The 19,002-nt window shown below is 41.3% G+C and overlaps 1 protein-coding gene across 6 annotated transcripts in view; it reads left to right on the top strand.

The window, feature by feature from the left end:
- Nucleotides 1-886: 886 nt before the first annotated feature.
- Nucleotides 887-19,002, top strand: part of LOC121692666 (dynein heavy chain 6, axonemal-like) — a 44,515-nt gene continuing 26,399 nt past the window's right edge. Inside the window, exons 1-34 of one of the 6 annotated variants that reach the window (XM_042071432.1) lie at nt 887-913; nt 1,421-1,563; nt 1,801-1,974; nt 3,178-3,287; nt 3,497-3,664; nt 3,975-4,084; nt 4,227-4,289; nt 4,391-4,523; nt 4,612-4,743; nt 4,862-5,115; nt 5,229-5,295; nt 5,591-5,687; nt 7,191-7,254; nt 7,785-7,885; nt 8,077-8,249; nt 8,539-8,886; nt 9,078-9,419; nt 10,094-10,475; nt 10,557-10,747; nt 10,931-11,176; nt 11,512-11,633; nt 13,542-13,713; nt 13,826-13,930; nt 14,055-14,173; nt 14,374-14,448; nt 14,567-14,654; nt 15,058-15,311; nt 17,237-17,468; nt 17,559-17,612; nt 17,696-17,841; nt 17,970-18,038; nt 18,296-18,482; nt 18,585-18,661; nt 18,752-18,914. In XM_042071432.1, the coding sequence (XP_041927366.1) occupies nt 1,494-1,563; nt 1,801-1,974; nt 3,178-3,287; nt 3,497-3,664; nt 3,975-4,084; nt 4,227-4,289; nt 4,391-4,523; nt 4,612-4,743; nt 4,862-5,115; nt 5,229-5,295; nt 5,591-5,687; nt 7,191-7,254; nt 7,785-7,885; nt 8,077-8,249; nt 8,539-8,886; nt 9,078-9,419; nt 10,094-10,475; nt 10,557-10,747; nt 10,931-11,176; nt 11,512-11,633; nt 13,542-13,713; nt 13,826-13,930; nt 14,055-14,173; nt 14,374-14,448; nt 14,567-14,654; nt 15,058-15,311; nt 17,237-17,468; nt 17,559-17,612; nt 17,696-17,841; nt 17,970-18,038; nt 18,296-18,482; nt 18,585-18,661; nt 18,752-18,914 (5,088 nt within the window). In that variant the 5' untranslated portion in view covers nt 887-913; nt 1,421-1,493. The other 5 variants (XM_042071430.1, XM_042071429.1, XM_042071431.1 and 2 more) reach the window with 5 other exon arrangements.

Raw genomic sequence — 19,002 nt, 5'->3', positions numbered from 1 at the left:
TAAGAGTGGCATGCCTCAGCAGACAACTCTGTAGCTGTAGCTGTAATCGATGCTCAAGGGCACATGACAAGTTATTGAGACATTGACATTTTTTGTTGTGGTAGCCTACATAGGCTAGGCCTACCCACCACTGTTGTTGGCTTTTGTTTCAATAAATTGTTTGAGATGAGGAAATCACCATTGCATGCTTCTACTTAAATGCCCTACTTTCATAATACAATATCACTGTAGCTTGAACTTTTTACAGTATATGTGTATGTCGCATCTATAGGCCTATATACCATTCATCAGATTGATTCAAAACTTGACAGGTGTCCTGCTACAGGCAGGAGTGAGTGCATTGATTAGTTTGACGTTTGGATATGAAATGCAAAATACACAGCTGCAGAGCTCAAGTTGTCAGTTAAGTGAATAAAAAGTTATTGGGTCATAAAGGTGGGTTTTTTTAGCCTGGGTGCCATTCCGTGGGTTTGTTGACTATATTGTGGGAGAAAAAACACACCCACAAAAAAACTAATGTTAGGCTACTATGTTATTATAATAAATATTTGCCTTTTATGAGAATGTTGGAAATGAAAATTTTTAACTAATGTGAAAAAAAGCACAAAAACCAACAACAAATGTTACTACAATAAAGTATGTTATAAATGGCCTCTATAGAAATGGTTTCTTTTCTAATGGTAGGCTTTTCCCCATTAATGTTACCCTGATTCACCCCGATGTCCTCACTTTTGGACCTTTGTCCTAACTTTTGGACAGAGCTCCGCTCTAGAATCTTTGGTGGTCACCGTAGACTTGAGTGACAAACACACGTAGGCCATCCGATATGCACTGCTCTGTCTATGGTGCCCACAAGGGCTACCTAGCAACTGGCAAACTAAGCACCTAACATTACGAGCTAACATCAGCTACGGTTAGTTTTTTTTTTAAAACAAATTAGTGTTAACGTTAAGGTTCATTGGAATTAGGCAGAGGCTACATTCTTTATCTTTATGTTGACTGGGCCAATATGATATTGGTGGGCTCTGGCTTAGTTAATATTATATGTCTGCATCGCAAAATAGCCTAACAGATAACGTTAGGCCTAAATTAGGCTTACTTATGATTTGTAACGTCTAGACCTAGCACTGCTATCGTCATCTAGCGTTAGCTTCTGACATTATTGTCTAAGCAAGAGGCGTAAAGTAGGCTAGCCTAAGCCATAAATAACAACACAAATTGGACACGATGACCTCAGATGGAAACTCTCTCCGGATAGATACGTTAACGTTAATGCACCGCAGACAGGTGCAGGATGAAGATGATGAGGATGTTTGCAGCTTAATGTAATTATAGCCTACGTCATCTCTTGAAATTACTCTGGAAGATCGAACTTTTCACTGTTTTATCATCTCTTTCATAAATAATATGCTTGATTTAGATTAGGTCGTAAAGTCAGTGCTGAGGGTGGTAAACGCAGCGCAACTTTGTCGAAGTTGCCAACTATCCGAAAGATGGAACAGCGACTTAAGAATCAATCTTTCCCAGAGATGCCACCACATAAGTCATTGAACGCAGAAAAAAGTACGTTTTATACCAATTATGGCCCTTTACAAATAGGCTCATGTCTATAAGGCGATTTTTACTTTGAGGTATTTCTGCTAATCAATACCCTCACAATTAACCTGATAGATTACATTTTATTTATAATTTTTTTCTTATGTCATACACCTCAAGCTGAGACGTGAGATTACAATACCGTTTTGAGCATCTGTTTTTCTGTCATAACACTCATTAAAATCATTGGTCTACTTTCAATAGGGCCTATTCCATTTCCAGATAATGTCAGATCCACAGGGAGAATCAGCCTGTCGCCTCTGAGGCCAAAGAGAGCGGCTCCCACATCACATAGAGCAACATGGGATTCCCTCGTCATTCCAACCACATGGAATTACAAAGGGGTCAGAGTGAAGGATGCCCGCTTTGACGACACAGGTAGCATTCACTGCTTGCAAGCAGGTCTAAAGGTTCTGGCTTTATCTGTTTGGCCATGCAATGAGAAAGGGTGCTTCAGGCCGCCATAGCATCATATAAAATTGTTTTTTAGTGGTTATGTAATGTTTTGCATCTAAAAGTTTTCCAGCCACCCAACAAATTTAAAAAAGGACAAGGACAAATGGATGACCTGAATTTACTCTCCATTTTGTAGGGATGTGAAGGTAGGCCTATTAGGGGTTTGCACGGACGTCACATTGGGCTGTAACCCAGCTGCATGGCCATGTTGGAGGTACTTGGCCTAAAGAACTGAATGAAGTACAATGGAGCATTAGGACTATGCACTTTGAATACCTTAAGTGATTATAACCCTGTCTAAACAACAGAAAAGCTAATCAAAACGCGTCCAAGATGCAAAGGCATATGGGGCAGGACTTGGACCACAAGAAAAGGCGCAATATTTCGAGAAATTACAGTTTATTGGAAGCGCAGATCCACATAAGGGGGACGCAGTCCACCACAAGCGCCCCCTTCCTCTGATAACTTCTGGCATTCTTCTCCTTTCTGCCAGGTTTTTTAATAACTTTTGGAAGTCGATACCTACTCCAGATGTTTTTCTCGGTCTGACCTATTGGTATAACCTAAAACACGGCAATAATTAACCATTTTCCGTGACAACGTTAGAGATTTACTTCAGTGCCTAATGCTTTGTGGTGCTAGTATCTCCAATATGGCGACGTCCTGATCTGATGACACGCCGTGCAAACCCCTATATTCGTACAGAATCGTTTACCGTTTGAATGTTAGGTTCAATACAGATGTGTACCGAATGTACCAAAGTCGCCAGTAATCAAAAGTATAAGCTTTTTTGCTTGTGGGCCATGTTTCAAATTCCGAGTTCCCACACAAACATATTAAGTGGCGTAACATATATCAGTTTAATCAATTAACATTAAAAAAAAAAATTTACTTTTAACTTTTAAAAAAATACTATTCCCGTTCATATTGTGGATCAGCAATGAACCGAAATGTGACTTCAAAACTGAGGTACACACTGAATTGTGATTTTTGTGTATCATTACACCCCTACCATTTTGTCTTTAATTGGTTGTAATGATTTGAAGCACATTTTCTGTCAGTAATCATAGCTATTGTTAATTGAGTTTTTCTGCACATGGACATGAGAGTCTTTGTTGTCCTCAGAACCTGAAGATGATAATGTTGTCAATCATATCATGAGACTCAGAAATAAACATGGTTGGCCAACCATACCTGGCAGAAGAATGCGGAGATCATACTCAGACTATCTACAGGTTTATTAGGTTTATTATTCAATTAGGCCTATAGATGGTTATGTGATAAAATTTCACTGTAAAAGACACTGGTTTTAGCTTTTGTATTATTTGCTTTCCTTATTGTGGAAATGTATTTTTCATTCAAGATATCTATGAAGTTGCTACAGAATATTGTATGCCTAAGTCTATTGACAGAAAGTGTGGCTAATTAAGTTAATGTATTCTAGGAAAATCCACATGAAATGGAAGACACAGGGGAATATGTGTACTGCATCAAAAGGAGCGGAGATAATGACCTTATCCAGTATAACCCATATGATCTCAAAGTGGTCTCGGTTCAGACAGCCAAGCAGCACAGTCACTATTGGACGGTCAGCGCCTCTTACATACATGAGGTTGGTCTCACATCACCTCTGATATAACAAGCTGGTACAAGGTGAAGGGTTCAGGGGGGATGCTGCTGACCACATGAAACAGTGCAGTTTCATTGCACCATGAGAAATGGCAGTTTAACTCTATCAATGCACATTTGAGTGACTGCAGATTAGCTGGACAAGCAAAGGTTGCCATGAGACCACATGTACAGCTGACAAAAAGACACCAGTCTGTTAACAGTAGACCTGAACATTGTGCGTTTTGTACACATATTTGTAATGTTATGTTTTGTACACAGATAGGCACAGATTTAATTACACATAATTACAGGTATCTGTGCTGGATTCGTCCAGTGGGGAGATGATGCCTGTATTGGATTGGTTGGCTGAGAGGGAGCTCTTCCAGAAAATCAATCAGCTGCCATGGTTGTCAAAGTTCAGGTGATAGTCAGTAATGGTTTACTACATTGTCTTTTCACTGCTTTTTAAGCAAATGGCAAATGATAATCAGTTAATACCACTGTTACCACAGCATACTTTGTTGTACATTCACAGTTACTTTATTTGTTATTTCAAATTGCAGGTTATGGAAATCTTTTACTATATGGAAGACAGTCATCAGGCGTTCAGTTTTTTCCAAAGCAAAGTAAGAATAATAATAATTCATACATGACAAGCAAAAGCCTGAAGAACAGTTAAATTAGATTTCCCTGTTTGTTAGGTAGTAATGATGGTTTATTTTTTCAGGATCAGTGTGTCCGAGAATCTGTTCTTTCTAGATGACATCCTTGCCAAATGCCTTGTGCAAATCAGAATCTTACTGGAGGCATCATTTAACCATAGATACCCTGCCTCTGAGGATGCCATTTTTTTAATAAAGGTGCTGTCAAAGACCCAATCCTCTCTGTTGATTTTTAATATATAAGCATAATGCTTTGCTTCAGTTAGCTCATTGCATCTTTTCACAGTGGGATGAATCGCAAACTCGCTCCCTGTGGGATTTCTGCGAAGCACAAAAGCAGCAGAGAGAATTTGCTGCCAAGCAACTTCAGCATCTCCATGACAAAGTGGCGTCTATGATACGCTCTGCCTGCTTAGAGGTATGATCTAATTTTTTATCCAGGTACTCTTCAGATACTCAGTCTTTTTTTTTTTTGAAAACTTCTTTGAGCAATCAGTTTGATTATGATGCTACCTGAGTATACTTACTCCCTCCAGACTGCGGAGCTGCAGGGTGCAGTGAGACTTTTCCAACCCTGGGTGCCCGACCATGGCTTGCGGCCTTTGTACACCCAGGTAGCGCAGTGGCGGACCCTACTGGGCCACTTTGGGCGATTCCTTGCCATGGTGGACTACATGTTTGAGGATGCACTGAGCAACCTGTTGAAAGCTGCCATCTTCACTCTGCATTCTGCCTTTTGGAGTTCCTACAACAACACACGGGCCAATGTCAAACCAGACACTGGCACCAAGTGAGGGGCTATGTAGAGGCCATCATATTCATGCAGTATGAAATGTGAAACTTTGTAGCACCTTGTAAAACTTAAGCTGCGCTAACTGATAATATCCATAATGATTTTTCCAGATGCCCTCAAGGAGATGATATTGATCAGTTTCTGAGGAAAACTGTACCTTCACATGCAGGGAGCAAGGTAGCTCACTCTTCATACCTCTTTATCACATAGTGATTGATGGTATACTATTGCAAGAACTTTTGTTGTTATGTATAACTACATGTAAAGAAAATCAGAAAGGACATGAACATAAGCAAAACCAAAAACTCGTCTTCACAAAAATGTTGCCTGTTTTGTATACTCTTTGCATTTTCTAATCCTTTTCTTGATTGGACACCTGAAATGACTGTTAAAACTGTTTCAGTTCACTCACTGTGTGCAATCTTTACAGTGAGCCTGTACTGACTTAAACAGAACATAATGCTTCCAACAGGAAGTGAGAGCAGCATTTGAAGTGAATGTGGTACTTACCGTCCTCCCAGATGCCAAGGAAGATGCCATGGAAAGCACCCTGCAACCGAGTGATCAGGGTGAGTGTGGCCAATTTCAGTCACACCATGTGGTGTGCTCTGCTCCCACCTTTTAGGAGAATGTAACTCTTCCACCGTGTAGTCAGAATGTGATTTTAATAAGCTTGGTGCTTTCATTTTTCTATGGAAAGGTATGCAAGGCTGTATTTTATATACCTCAGTGGGAAGATCCTTATATTGACCAAAGCCTTTGTTTCACTGTCCCCCTGCCTATGCATATGTTTGAAGTGAAAAGTCACTTTTTTCATTGGCCATTTGGTTTGCGGCCCCCTGCTGTTCTACTGTGCCTCCTCACCCCCTCTCCTCTTTAGGTTCATGGAGAGAGGCCTAAACTCTTTGTGTATTTGTTGAGTGCGAAATGACAACATATCCGTGTTTAATATTATTTTAATGGTCTCAGTGCGAGAAGTAAAAGAGTCTCATTTGTAGAATAGTAGAATAAGTGTATATATGATTTTTCTGTAGCCTGGGAGAAATGGTCTGTGTTTTGCCAGGACACTCCCATGACTTCCTGTTATTATGATAAGGATACCCTGGGTTGTTCAAAGGTCGCCATGAATGTAGTCTCCATGTACATTTCTATTCGGAATGTAACTTAAGTCATTTTCTGGTTGGATATTTAAGGAAGTAACAAGGATTTACAGTTCATACGGAAAGTATTCACTTTTTCCACATTTTGTTATGTTACAGACTCATCTTAAAATGGATTCAATTCATTTTTTTCTCATCAATTTACACACAATACTCCAACACTTCACAAAAAAAAAAACAGGTGTTTGGAATGTTTTTAGAAATTTATAAAAAATAAAAGACAGACATAATCCATTTACATAAGTATTCAGAGCCTTTGTTATGACGCTTGTAATTGAGCTCTGGTGCATCCCACTTCTACCAGTGGTCCTTGAGATGCTTCTACATTTTGATTGGAGTCCACCTGTGCCTAAATTAATTCACTGGACAATGGACATGATTAGGAAAGTCACACATCCCTTTATATAAGGTCTCAGAGTTGATGGTTTATGTCAGAGTGAAAAGCAAGCCACGAAGTCGAGAGAATTGTCCGTAGACCTGTGACCTGTGGGTTGTGTGAAGACACAGATTTGGGGGAGGATAGACAAATATTTCTGCAGCATTGAAAGTGCCCAAGAGCACAGTAGCCTCCATCAAGAAGAAACCAGGCACTGAGCTGCACTGATGTTTGTAAAGCTATCCTCTGCAAAACAAAGGTCCTCTAACATACTCTGGTGATAAAAATATTCCTTTTATTTCATTAATTATTATTTTCCTACTTTGAAGGAAGTAATAATTTCATTAAATTATTACTTCCTTCAAGACATGTTTCCAGACAGTGTTTCACTTAGAGTTGTTACATATCTGGGGATGATAATTGATTCCACACTTCCTCTTATTGACTGAGTCTAGGTTCATGTTCAATGTGGAAATATCTAGTCATCTTTATCTTCAGGATGTCCAGATATTGTTACATCTCATGCTCTCCTACAGGTACAACAGGGGAGTCAGAGAATCAGGAAGAAGTTCCCAATGAAAACAGTACACCTGTTGTAAGGTATAGTCCCACAATCAACCTTCCACTCAGGGGTCCCTTTCCTAAAAGCAAAGTTGCTAACTACGATGGATCTTCCATGGTAGCATCACTGCCAAATGTAAGTCGACCGTGTTTGAGTCACAGGTAGACGATACGAGAAATGCATTGTTGATATACGGTCATATTTACCGTATTATATTACAAATTCTCATAGCAAATGCTCTTATTTTGTCATTTTCCAAAATTAAAAATGTGATATGTGACAATATAAGCTTAAGTGTTTGTGCAATTCAAATCTACGGACTCACATTTGGCAGTGACACTACCAAGGCTTTTGGGAAAGGCTCCCCATTATGGTATCAGTATCAGCTGTAGTACTGGTGCCCACCTCAGATGATTGAGAACATGATTTGGCCTGATTTGAAATATTTTGTATGGTGCTGAATTGAAACATTTTCCATGGCCCTACACAGCTGTTCTCTCCATTATAGCATTTTTTTCCTGTTGACGTATCATAACTCTCCCTCCCCTCTGTTGATTTTCCTTCTCAGTTTAGCTCCTAAGAAACTGGCAACAATGACCCTTAGCCCCTCCCTGAATGACTTTATGATGCAAACAGAAGGGGTGTTTGAGGGCATCCAGACTGTCATCGGTAAGGAATTTCTCAAAATGAGAACATAACTGATGGGCCTGGCTTGATGTGACAAAAATCCAGCCAAGACCTGCTTCATGGTCACCTCTTCATGGGGTTGTTACTGTCACGTTCTGTTCCTGACACTTTTGGTATTGTGTTGCCACTTTTTTGTCTTCATGCCGGTGATCTCCAATGTCTTTCTCCTGTAGACAAACAGATCTCCTTTAATGACGACCCTAGTCTGCTGGACCTGCACTCTCCACCAGTGTTTGACCGCAAACTGTCTGTGGATATGATTTCTGAGGAGGAAAGAAGCGAGACTTCAAGGCCCTGGCCCGACTTGGAACTACTGCTGGGCCAAGACTCGGTCTACCAGATGCAGGTATGTAGCTTGGCTGTTTACTTTGTATGTAGCCTGTGAAAGGCACATATCCTTGGTTTAAGTTTGAGTACTGTTCTCCAGTGGTGATGTGAGTACAACCAACCCAGTACTTCAGATACAGATTCAGGATGGAAATCACTGATCTGAAACAATAAATAAAATAATTAAGTCAATGCCTTACCAGATGGTCCTAAGTAGAACCAGTAGAGCTTCCATTGTATGAAGCTGAGCTGGCTGATGTGTTTGTTCAACACCATTCATTCACAGTTGTCCACCTTTTTGTATTGAGGTGTCAGAGATCTTGAGTATAGTGCAGACAGGCTTTGCTGAGGTGAAGAAGCACTGCTCCAAGATGGAGGGCTTCTGTGAGATGGTGGAGACGGCCATGGTGCTGGACATCGGCCGCTTTGTTAACGGGGAGAAGTGGACGGCGCAGGACATGAGGTCCGTCCTCCTGGCACACACCGAGAGCGTGGAGGCGATGAAGCGCATGGAGATGCGGATGCGTGTCAACATGCTGCTGGTGAGGTGCGAGCAGTACCAGCGGGACTGCCTGCACTACCCACAAGCACTCATCACCAGCATCCACTCCCTGCTGCCCGGCTTCGCCACGAAGAAAAACCTGGAGCTGATGGAGGTGTGTTTTTTTCCACCAATCACTGTGAGGGAAAGACTGCTTGGTTGAGTTCCAAAGGCACAGGCACAGTTGAATAAACATGAATAGTTATCACAGCAGTGGCAGTCTGTAGTGTATTCAAATCTGTCTGATTGTTTTGCAGTTATGTGAAGCTTTGACACTGCACAAATCATTTGCTTTCAAATGTTTAGGTAATTCAAGGTGCCTTGAGAAAGCTGGAATTGGAGATAGTTACAGTGGAGGAGTTTGTGGACCATCTCAATTTCCTGAGTCAAATCTCAGAGAAGCTCCCAGCTCTGGAGAGACAGTACCACTTCCTTGTGCAACTGTACACCATCATTAATGAGTTTCAGATCATGATTTCACCTGAGGACTTGGCTCTGTACCATCACCTCATACCCAGCTTCTACCACCTCAAGTCCACTGTCCTGATCTGTGAGACAAAGAAGGATGATAAAATCTTTACGTTCAATGCTGACTTGAGCAAACAACTAACTAAACTCAGGCATGACCTTGTGCTCATCAAGTTGAAGGTAAGCCAGACACCATGAGCATGTGCACTCATAGAACTTTGTTATGGAAGTGGCAGAGATCATAGTTGAGCAATTGAAGAGTTTGGTTCCAAAACGCTATAGGCCTATACTCCATTTTAATGAATTTTCAAAAATCTTTTTGTACATTTTGTTTTCCAGGTAATTTCATTGTAAATGTTATTAGGTATTGTTTGATTTCTCTTTACTCAGAACAGAACTACTATTTTATTGACATTACCTGAAATACACAATATATAACATGGCTTTTAAAAATGGAATTACAGCGTTTTGGAACCAAACTTTTCAATTATTGTCATGAAAATGTTGTAATATTTGGTTGAGGTCCTTGTTGGTTTTTTGGTGCGCTAGAGCAAGAGGAGTACAGGATGCATAGTTTAGCCCTCTGGATATGTTATGTCTGTGGAGGTCTGCCACTGTCTCTTGAGAAGCAGGCGTGGTGGAGCAGCAGTCGTGATTCACTTGACAATTGGTCGGCCATTGCGAGTGTGTGTCACTTTGGATAAAAGTGTTTGCTAAACACAGTACTTTAACCTTAACTGTGGTAGATTGGTAGTTAATTGGAGATCAACCAATTACACTGGAAAATGCTAAGAGAAGAAGCAAAGGCTATGAAATGTCAACTATTTCAATCTGCTCAATGTTTGTATTGGCAGATAAACAATCCACTACTGCTTTGCTCAGACACACTTCCTGAGATGGTTGATGAGGTTCTACAGGCCCTCACAGAAGAGCTGGCCATCCACTCCAACAAAGCCTACAGCTACTTCAGCTTCAGGGAGCTCCTGGACTGCTCATTCCCCAAGAAAAACGCCCCTCTGGTGGGCACCAGGGAGGGTGTGGCGACCTCTGTGGTCGAGCTGGAGCTGGCAGATGTGAGCCATGCACTCACTCTCCGCGGGATGCTCTGGGACATGCAGAAGGATTGGGACAGGCAGTATGACTTGTGGAAGACAAGCGCCTTTGACCAGCTGAATGTGGACCACTTGCAGGACAGCATCAGTCGCTTCACCCAGACCCTCTACATGCTGGAGAAAGGTGCCTTTTAAAAAAATGTTGAGGCTTTTGTGGAGACTTGTAGGTTTGACAGGACCTGATTAGATTGATGATTTGTTTCAGGCCTACCTGAAAATGACATCGTGCCACAGCTGAAGCAGAAGCTGGGAGATTTTAAGCTTTGCTTGCCTATCATTGTTGCCATGCGCAATCCCCACCTTCACAAAAGGCACATGGAGGAGATCCACAAAAAAACTGGTCGTTTTTTGGTGCATGAACATACTTTTACTTTAGGAGACCTGCTCAACCTAAAAGTAAATAAACCCTATATCAATGGCACACAAACAAAACAAATGAAAATATTTTTGAGGAATCAGATGGAAAATATTTCTTAACAAATCCTCTGGAATTTGTTTCATACTTATTTCACCTACTTGTTTGGATTTGATGTCACTGCCTTTTGACATTTGAACTAAGACCAAGTTGTCCTTCCTCAGATCCTGCAGTACAGCCATTTGATTAGCGATATCTCCACCACAGCAACGCACGAAGCTACCCTTGAGGCCATGCTGAACAATGTCATTGACCTGTGGAAGAATACGGACTTCCGTCTCATCACCCACAACTCGGACACCTCCACCGTGAATATCATCGCCTCGGCGGACGATATTATGGCACAGCTGGAGGAGAGCCAGACCACCATCATCAGCATGAAGTCATCACGCTATGTGGAGCCAATCAAGGTAGTCCTCAGGGCTGAGTTTCTATGGCCATGCCTTAGCTGACTGTTGATCATCAGTTTAAGAAACCCCACTTTGTGGAATATAAAATATGCAACTCTGCTGTGTGAAATGTAAAATATTGTACAGTTATGGAGTAATGATGAACAGCTGTTGTCATATACTGTATTTCTCAAATAAATATCAAGTATTTATTGATTGAGATATTGATGTGTTATGGGTTGTTGTGTATGATGCATGTCTATGACTGTATGTGTATGTTGTGATGATGTTTTGTGTGATTTCTGATAAGTGTATTATATGTTGTATAACTCTTAATCAGTCTATGGTACATGCAGGGATTGATTGATGAATGGGAACGCAAACTGAACCAGTTTGCCCAGACGCTGGGGGAATGGGTCATGTGCCAGAAGCGTTGGCTCTACCTGGAACCCATATTCTCAGCTGGGGGAATCCAAAGGTTTGTCAGCTCACAGGTGCCAATACACAGTATATCTAAAAAGTAGTGGTCCAGTACTTTTAAAACATTTAACCTGGAATACTACAAAAGCAATACTTGTTGGCCACCACAAATGTGCACAATCAATATACTCTGACAACCCCACCTCCAAAAAATTTAAATGTAAATAAAAAACACAATGTGATCATCTGCAAATCACATAAACCCATGTTTAGTTAGAACATATAATACTGCTCCTCAACGTACAATAATGAAGAATGTGGATATAATTTTTTTGTGCTTTTTTTTTTGTTGCCTTTATTCCGATAGGACAGTGAAGATAGACAGGAAGTAAGTGGGAGAGCGAGAGATGGGGTGGGATCGGGATATGACCGCAGGTCGGATTTGAACCTGGGTCCCCGTGGGCACTTGGACCCGTACATGGTATAGGCGCCTGTTGCGCCACAGTGCCCCCCGATATCATTTTTTTGTATTGCATAATAACATTCAAATATTCAGAAAATCCACAGACATCTTTGTACGCAAGGGACAGGGCTGAAAAACAATATCAGAGGGCCATGATCTTCAGGGCCTCGGGTGACACTGCATTAAACACATGCCTGTTTCTGTTTTCTTTGGTCAGATAACTTTTAGCTTATGGCCTCTTCAAGAAGTCATCAAAAACATTAGGCTATGCATTAAGCATTAGGCTATTGTGGTCCTTGTCGTCTTCAGAAGTTGATCGAACGTTATAGGCTACCTCACAAGTTATAGTTAACTACGAATGCCTCACGAGTGTTACCGCCTGCGTGAATGGAGCATTTAGAAGTTGCGCTGTGTAGTTCGGATCTTTTCGGATTAAACAATAGGCTAGAGATTCTGAAGCAAGTCAATCTTTGACTACGGACAGCACTGGCTATTTTAATTTCAAAGGCAAAGGGAACTTTATCAGGATGCATATAGTCTTGTGGTGATTGGTTAAGAGGAAATACACATAAAATGCTCATAATACACTTCACAAATTTTAAAACTGATTTTCTCAAAACTTGTTTTTCTGCACACATTTTGGCCAATATCTCTGGGTAGGCTAAACGGAATCGAACAAATGACCTCTTGCTTTAAACCCTAAAGTCTGTGGATTATGAATATCCAATAAACCCATTTTTTTTTACATTTTGTCGAACTGGACTCATATCGTTGTGACACGCCCCAAATGCTGGTGTAAACTCTACCATGCAATGAAGAAACCATAGTTAGATGACTAAAGACTGGACTAAAGAGGAGAGGGACCGTACAGCTTTTATTAGTGCACAGGTCAAAAGCCAGCAACCTATTGGTCTGGGAAAAAGGGTTGTCCTTCAGTCATATTCATCCACTACTGTGGCATGATGGTTATTTACATTTAATATATTTAGCAGATGCTTTTATCCAAAGCGACTTACATATGTAAATTATATCACAAGGTCAATTGTCCCCAGAGCCTTGCTTAAGGACACAATGGTGGAAGCCAGGTATTGAACCCACAATTTTTTAGGCTACTGCATGCTAGCCCAGTTCCTTAGCCACTATGTTACCACCACCACAGTTATAGACTGTGTTAGATGTTTGATGTCTGGATTTGACATGTGAGGTGACAACCCTGTGTCAGGATGCTTTAATATTATCCCAGTAAGACGAGTTTATCAAGATGTCTTTGGTTATTGCTCTCACTCAAGTGAAAAGAAGTTCTCAAGATCCTTGCAGCTATATAAGCACCCTAATGCTTATACATCCTTAGTACATTCATGTGGATCCTTGTTTTAGTATCTTTGGTGTCTTTTACTGTTCTTTTAGTCATGTGGATTTGTTTTGTTGTTGGGGATCAATAAAGTATCTATCTATCTATCTATCTAGCTATCTATCTATAAAGCTTCACCCTTCTCTCAACAGACAGCTTCCTGAAGAGGCCAAGCTATTCAGGCAGGTGGACCAGGCCTGGCAGCGACTGATGCTCAAAACCCAGCAGCGCCCAAACGCTTTGAGAAGTGGCACTTTCCCTGGGGTGCTGGAGATCCTTCAGAACAACAACATGCAGTTGGAGAAGATACAAAAATGTCTAGAGGTACTGTGAACTTGTGGCCCTAAACTCTTAGATATTTGCTCAAAACATTTTGTGTATAAATAATAATAATAATATAGACATTTGTAAAGGGATCTCTGCTCATTTTCTACAGGACTATCTTGAGTCCAAGCGAACCGTTTTTCCAAGGTTCTACTTTCTCAGCAACGAAGAACTTCTTGATGTTCTGACACATAGTAGGAGCCCCAGTGTCATACAGGTGCTCAATGTTATATAAATAAACACCGTAGTAACAAAATGGAGTATAAATTCTGTTGAAACAATTCTTTGATTATTTTAATAAAAATACAAAAGTTTTTTGAAGTAGTTTTCCTGTCCTGCAGCCCTATCTGGTGAAATGTTTCTCTAACATCCATCATCTGGAGATGCAGGAGCAGGCTATGCTATATCCAGTGCTGGTTAGGTTGCACTCATGTGAAGGGGAAACTGTCACTATGCCCAAGTAAGTCTCACTAGCACATAGTGCACATCGTCAGACACACCATAATTTACAGCAAGAAATACGTAAATACGAAAAACAGATTCTTGATGGTTGAAAGAAAATGTCTGTCCATCATTTGAGAGCAGAAAGTCTCTAGTGTTTGTTATTGAATGCTTTGAGTGTAGCTCTCCAATGTATGTTTGTCCCTCTTAATTTGGTAGAAATGTTCAGATCCGTGGGCCTGTTGAGCAATGGATGGGAAATGTGGAGACTGCCATGTACAGCACAGTTAAACGGTGAGGCTTTTTCTAGCAGAAAACTGAGTGTGAGGTAGCCTCTATGATTGATCAGTAATCAGTAATCACTAATCGTCTAATCATCAGTAATCTCTGATTAAAAAAAAACCCAAAACAGCCACATGAAGTTGGCTGTGTTGGGCTGGAACCCTGCAGACTTCAGGAGCTGGGTTCTGTCACATCCCGGCCAAGTTATACTCACTGTGGTAAGTCAGTCGAGGAAATGAACTCCACCTAAAATTGGGTTATTTTAGCATGTATTGTATGATACATAGTGTATATTGTCTCACTTACTCTGCCACCTCTCTCTTTCTCTCTCTCTCTTTTTTTCTCTCTGTCTCTATTTTTTTTTATCTCTCTCTCTCTCTCTCTCTCTCTCTCTCTGTCTCTATTTCTTTTTCTTTCTCTCGCTTTTTCTCTCTCTGTCTATTTCTTTCTTTTTCTCGCTGCCTCTATTTCTCTCTCTCTCTCTCTCTCTGTCTATTTCTTTTTCTTTCTCTCTCTCTCTGTCTGTCTATTTATTTCTCTCTCTCTCTCTCTCTCTCTCTCTCTCTCTCTCTCTCTCTCTATGTGCCTTTATTTCTCTCTATGATCTTCCTCCTCTCACAGACTCAGATCATGTTCTGCTCAGACTGTGAGAAGTGTCTGAGTGGCGGCAGCGGCCAGCAGGAGGGTCTGAGAGCAGTGCGGCAGCAGGTGATGGGCAGCCTGGAGGACCTGATGACGCTGGTGTTGGAGCCGCTGGCTTGCCACCAACAGTCCACAGTAGAGGCCCTGTTCACCATCCTGCTGCACTGCCGAGATGTCCTGTCCAACCTGATCCACCATCACATTGCCAGCGCTGAGGACTTTGAGTGGAGGAGGTCATACAGCTGAGATATTTAAAAAAAAAAAAGTTGCATTCAAAACATAGGGCCGAATTCTCCCATTTGCGCGTAAATTGTGCGCAAGCCCCTTTTTTTACGCGCTTCAGTTACATGCATTCTCCCACACCCATGCAAGTTCGAAATCAAGGCGGCCTTATGAAAGAGGAGTGATTTATTAAAATAGAACCAGACTGGTCCACCACCTTGTTAAAGGAATTATCCAGAGTAAAATGCACTTTAGATCAATTTACGGATGATTGGGAGTACATACGTTGAGTTGACATCAAAATCATGTCATTCGGATGTGGTTTGAGAAAGTTTGATTTTACTGTTTTTAGTCAAAACTCGTTAGCCTGTTAGTGACCAGGGCATGTCATTTCGCCGCTACAAAACGCCATTTTTATACCTCTTCTACAGTTCCAAACAACATTACACTTACGTGGTAGTGAGTAGAGGGTCCCTAAAGCCAAACTGAAGTATCCCGAGGTCTTTATGTGGTCGTATAGAGAGTCCAGAATGAATTTCATCAAGCCAGGTTGATATGAAAACGTGGAACGTGGAACTTCTCATTGACTCCTGAATGCCATTTACATTAAGAACACAAACCAGTCTTTGATTTTGAAAACATAAGCATGGTGAATATATATCCAAATATATATTCACCATTATATATATATATATCCAAATATAAATTCACCATTATAATTGGTGATTATAACGGCTGTTTCCCTATTTAACAATGTGGCCTTGTGGATAAGGTAATGTCTGGAAATATGCCACCTTGTGACACTGCAATGGGGAAAAACATTAAGCCGTATCAGCATATTACTGTAAGTACCACATTTGATACTAAAAAGTTAATTTGTAACGTTCTGTGTAACCTACATGTACGGTATTTAGAACTAGGCCTATTGCCGACATTGAGCAATATACTGTTTCACCTTGTAGTGGGTCTCAACCATAACCCATTCGCGCCTGATGCTGCATGACGCAACATTCTATCTCCCGCCTGTTGCTGCATAGCGCAACATTGAATCTCCTGCTGGTTGCTGCGTAGCGCAGCATGCTTTTTATTTAATGTTTCTAGGTGCTACAGAGGCTTAGATATTAAAATTTGGTAGACGTTGACAATTTTTAGTATTTTTTCAGAAAACCCTCAGGAAATAAGGTTATTTAGTCTAGAATGCCATAGGATTCTATAGGGGTTTTTAGTAGGCATTTTAGGAGTAAATGGGTTAATACAGCCCTCTGGAGCGCGTAGCTGGAAAGATGCTTAAATCAGTGGCAGAATGCGTGCAAGAGTTGTATACATAAGAAACGCCCAGATTTTGGGATTGCTCTTCCCAAAAAGCTTAAATCCCTCCATCACACGGGTGGCTAACATGTTTTTTTTTTTACTTACGCATCCTTACGCACATGGGAGAATTCACCCCATAGCGCGCAAGTGGTGCCTCCCAAAGTTTTTTACATCTCACTTACCTGGGATTAGAATTCATAGAGGGAAATTGGAAGTACCGTACTACATGCATGCAGTTTGGTCAGATTGCACTTTGTTTGTGCCATCTAAGTGTTTAAGTAAGAGTTATGAGGGAAAAAACCCAGCTGATACCGACCACCAAATGCATGATGCTCATCTTCCTATGTAGATATCAGCAGTAGAGGCTGCCTTTGCCTTTTGGATGCCTACAATTATGTAAATGTCATGTTACTCTCACACATGAGGGATTGGTTATACCAACAGGTAGTCCATTGTACCTTCACTAATATTACAAGCGAGCATTTTACCAATCAGTTGCCATAATTCACTTTTGTATTTGCATAGTCACATAGGTGGTACTTTGTCTCACACTGAACACTGTGGCACTGGTGAGTGAGATGACATGGCTCCCTCTGACGTATGCTCCCTTTGTGCTGCGTTGTAGGCAGCTGCTCTATGACTGGCATGACACCACCTCAATGTGCTACGTGGTGCAGGCCAAGGCCTCCTTCCCTTATGGCTATGAGTACCAGGGCTGCTTGCCGCGGCTGATCATCACCCCACTCACTGACCGCTGTTGGCTTACCCTCACCAGGGCCCTGAGCCTTCACCTCGGGGCTGCGCTGGTTGGACCTGCAGCCACTGGGAAAACCGAATCTGTCAAAGACCTGGCAAATGTATGGCTGTTGTGGTTTTGGGAACTGAAAAAACACTAACACGCTTTTAGAATGTGTCATGTGAGCTTTTGTTCCTTTTTTTACACACAGGTCCTGGGGAAATTCTGCCTAGTCATGAACTGCACAGCTCGTTTGGACTACAAGGTGAGGAAGAGTGATGTGCTTTTGGTCACATGTTGTCTAGTGACTGCTTCAGCCTCATTGATATCAGCTGTTGTTGTGGTCAGATGATGGGGAAGCTGCTCTCGGGCATGGTGCAGTGTGGCGCCTGGTGCTGCTTCGATGAGTTTAACTGCATCAGTGTGGAGGTGCTCTCGGTCATCGCTGCCCAGCTTCAGTCCATTAAAGCAGCTAAGAACAGCCATAGCGTGAGGTATGCACAAACGTCACAGTTGGGTTGCATTTTTGTAGAGCATGGTGTTATCTGATGGAAATAATCCCAAATAGCTTTAGTAATTAACCCTAGGGTCTTACAGTATATATTGATCTGTCTGAATGCAGGTTTATGTTTGAGGGCCGAGACATCCGTCTGAATGCTTTATGTGGTTATTTCATCACCATGAACCCAAGGTATGTCCTAGTATTCCTTTTCTTTTTTTTGGCTATCAATTACAAAAATATGTTTTGTTATAACCTTTTTGTTTAGATTGATGAAGAACAATCTAGACACTTGTTTGTGGCTCAGTCTATTCAGTGTTTGCAATAGTAGGTAGTAGAATAAGTGTTTCCCTGGCATTTTATATAGTACTCATTTGCATTGGCCATTATGGTTGTGTTGTTGCACAAAGAGTATGAACATAAAACATAAGAATCACTCTTCTCACCAGCTGTCGAGGTCGAGTAGAGCTCCCAGAGAATTTAAAGACTCTTGTTCGGCCTGTGGCCATGATGGTGCCCAACGTCGACTTCATTGCGGAAATTATTCTGTTGTCGGGGGGATTCAAATCTGCCAAAATTCTCTCTAGAAAGATGGTTCACCTCTACCAAGTTGCAAGCAAACAGCTGTCCCCACAGGTTGTCTTTTCCCTTCATAATTATTGTATTGTACTGTTGTGTTTGCCTTCAAAAATGTAGAAGATTTTAACCCTTACCTGACCTAATTTTGTCCTAACACAGGATCATTATGACTTTAGCATGAGGGCAATCAAGCCTGTTTTGCTATTTGCTGGACATAAAAGAAGAGCCAAAATGTCGTGAGTATATAGGCTATAGCTTAATCCTACTTTGTTTATTCACTGAATATGCAGGTCCGATCAGTTCTCTGTGTTTTCATTCTTCATAAGGATGTCACTTAGCTCAGAGGAAGAGTTTTACATCATTATTTGTGCCCTGCAAGACTTTAATGTACCTAAGCTCATTCCTGAAGATGTGCCCCTCTTCAAGAGCATCATGCAGGACATATTTCCAAATGTCATCGCTCCCAAAGCCGAGCACCCTCAACTGGAGGTAATCAGAAAAGAGGATAAGTGCTTAACAAGAACAGATAGGCAGATAGGAACAAAAGGTTCAGTAATTCCTGACATTCATTGTGTTA

Source organism: Alosa sapidissima, chromosome 19 (assembly GCF_018492685.1).
Source record: "Alosa sapidissima isolate fAloSap1 chromosome 19, fAloSap1.pri, whole genome shotgun sequence".
Taxonomy (NCBI): domain Eukaryota; kingdom Metazoa; phylum Chordata; class Actinopteri; order Clupeiformes; family Clupeidae; genus Alosa; species Alosa sapidissima.
This window is presented reverse-complemented; position numbering and strand designations above follow the sequence as displayed.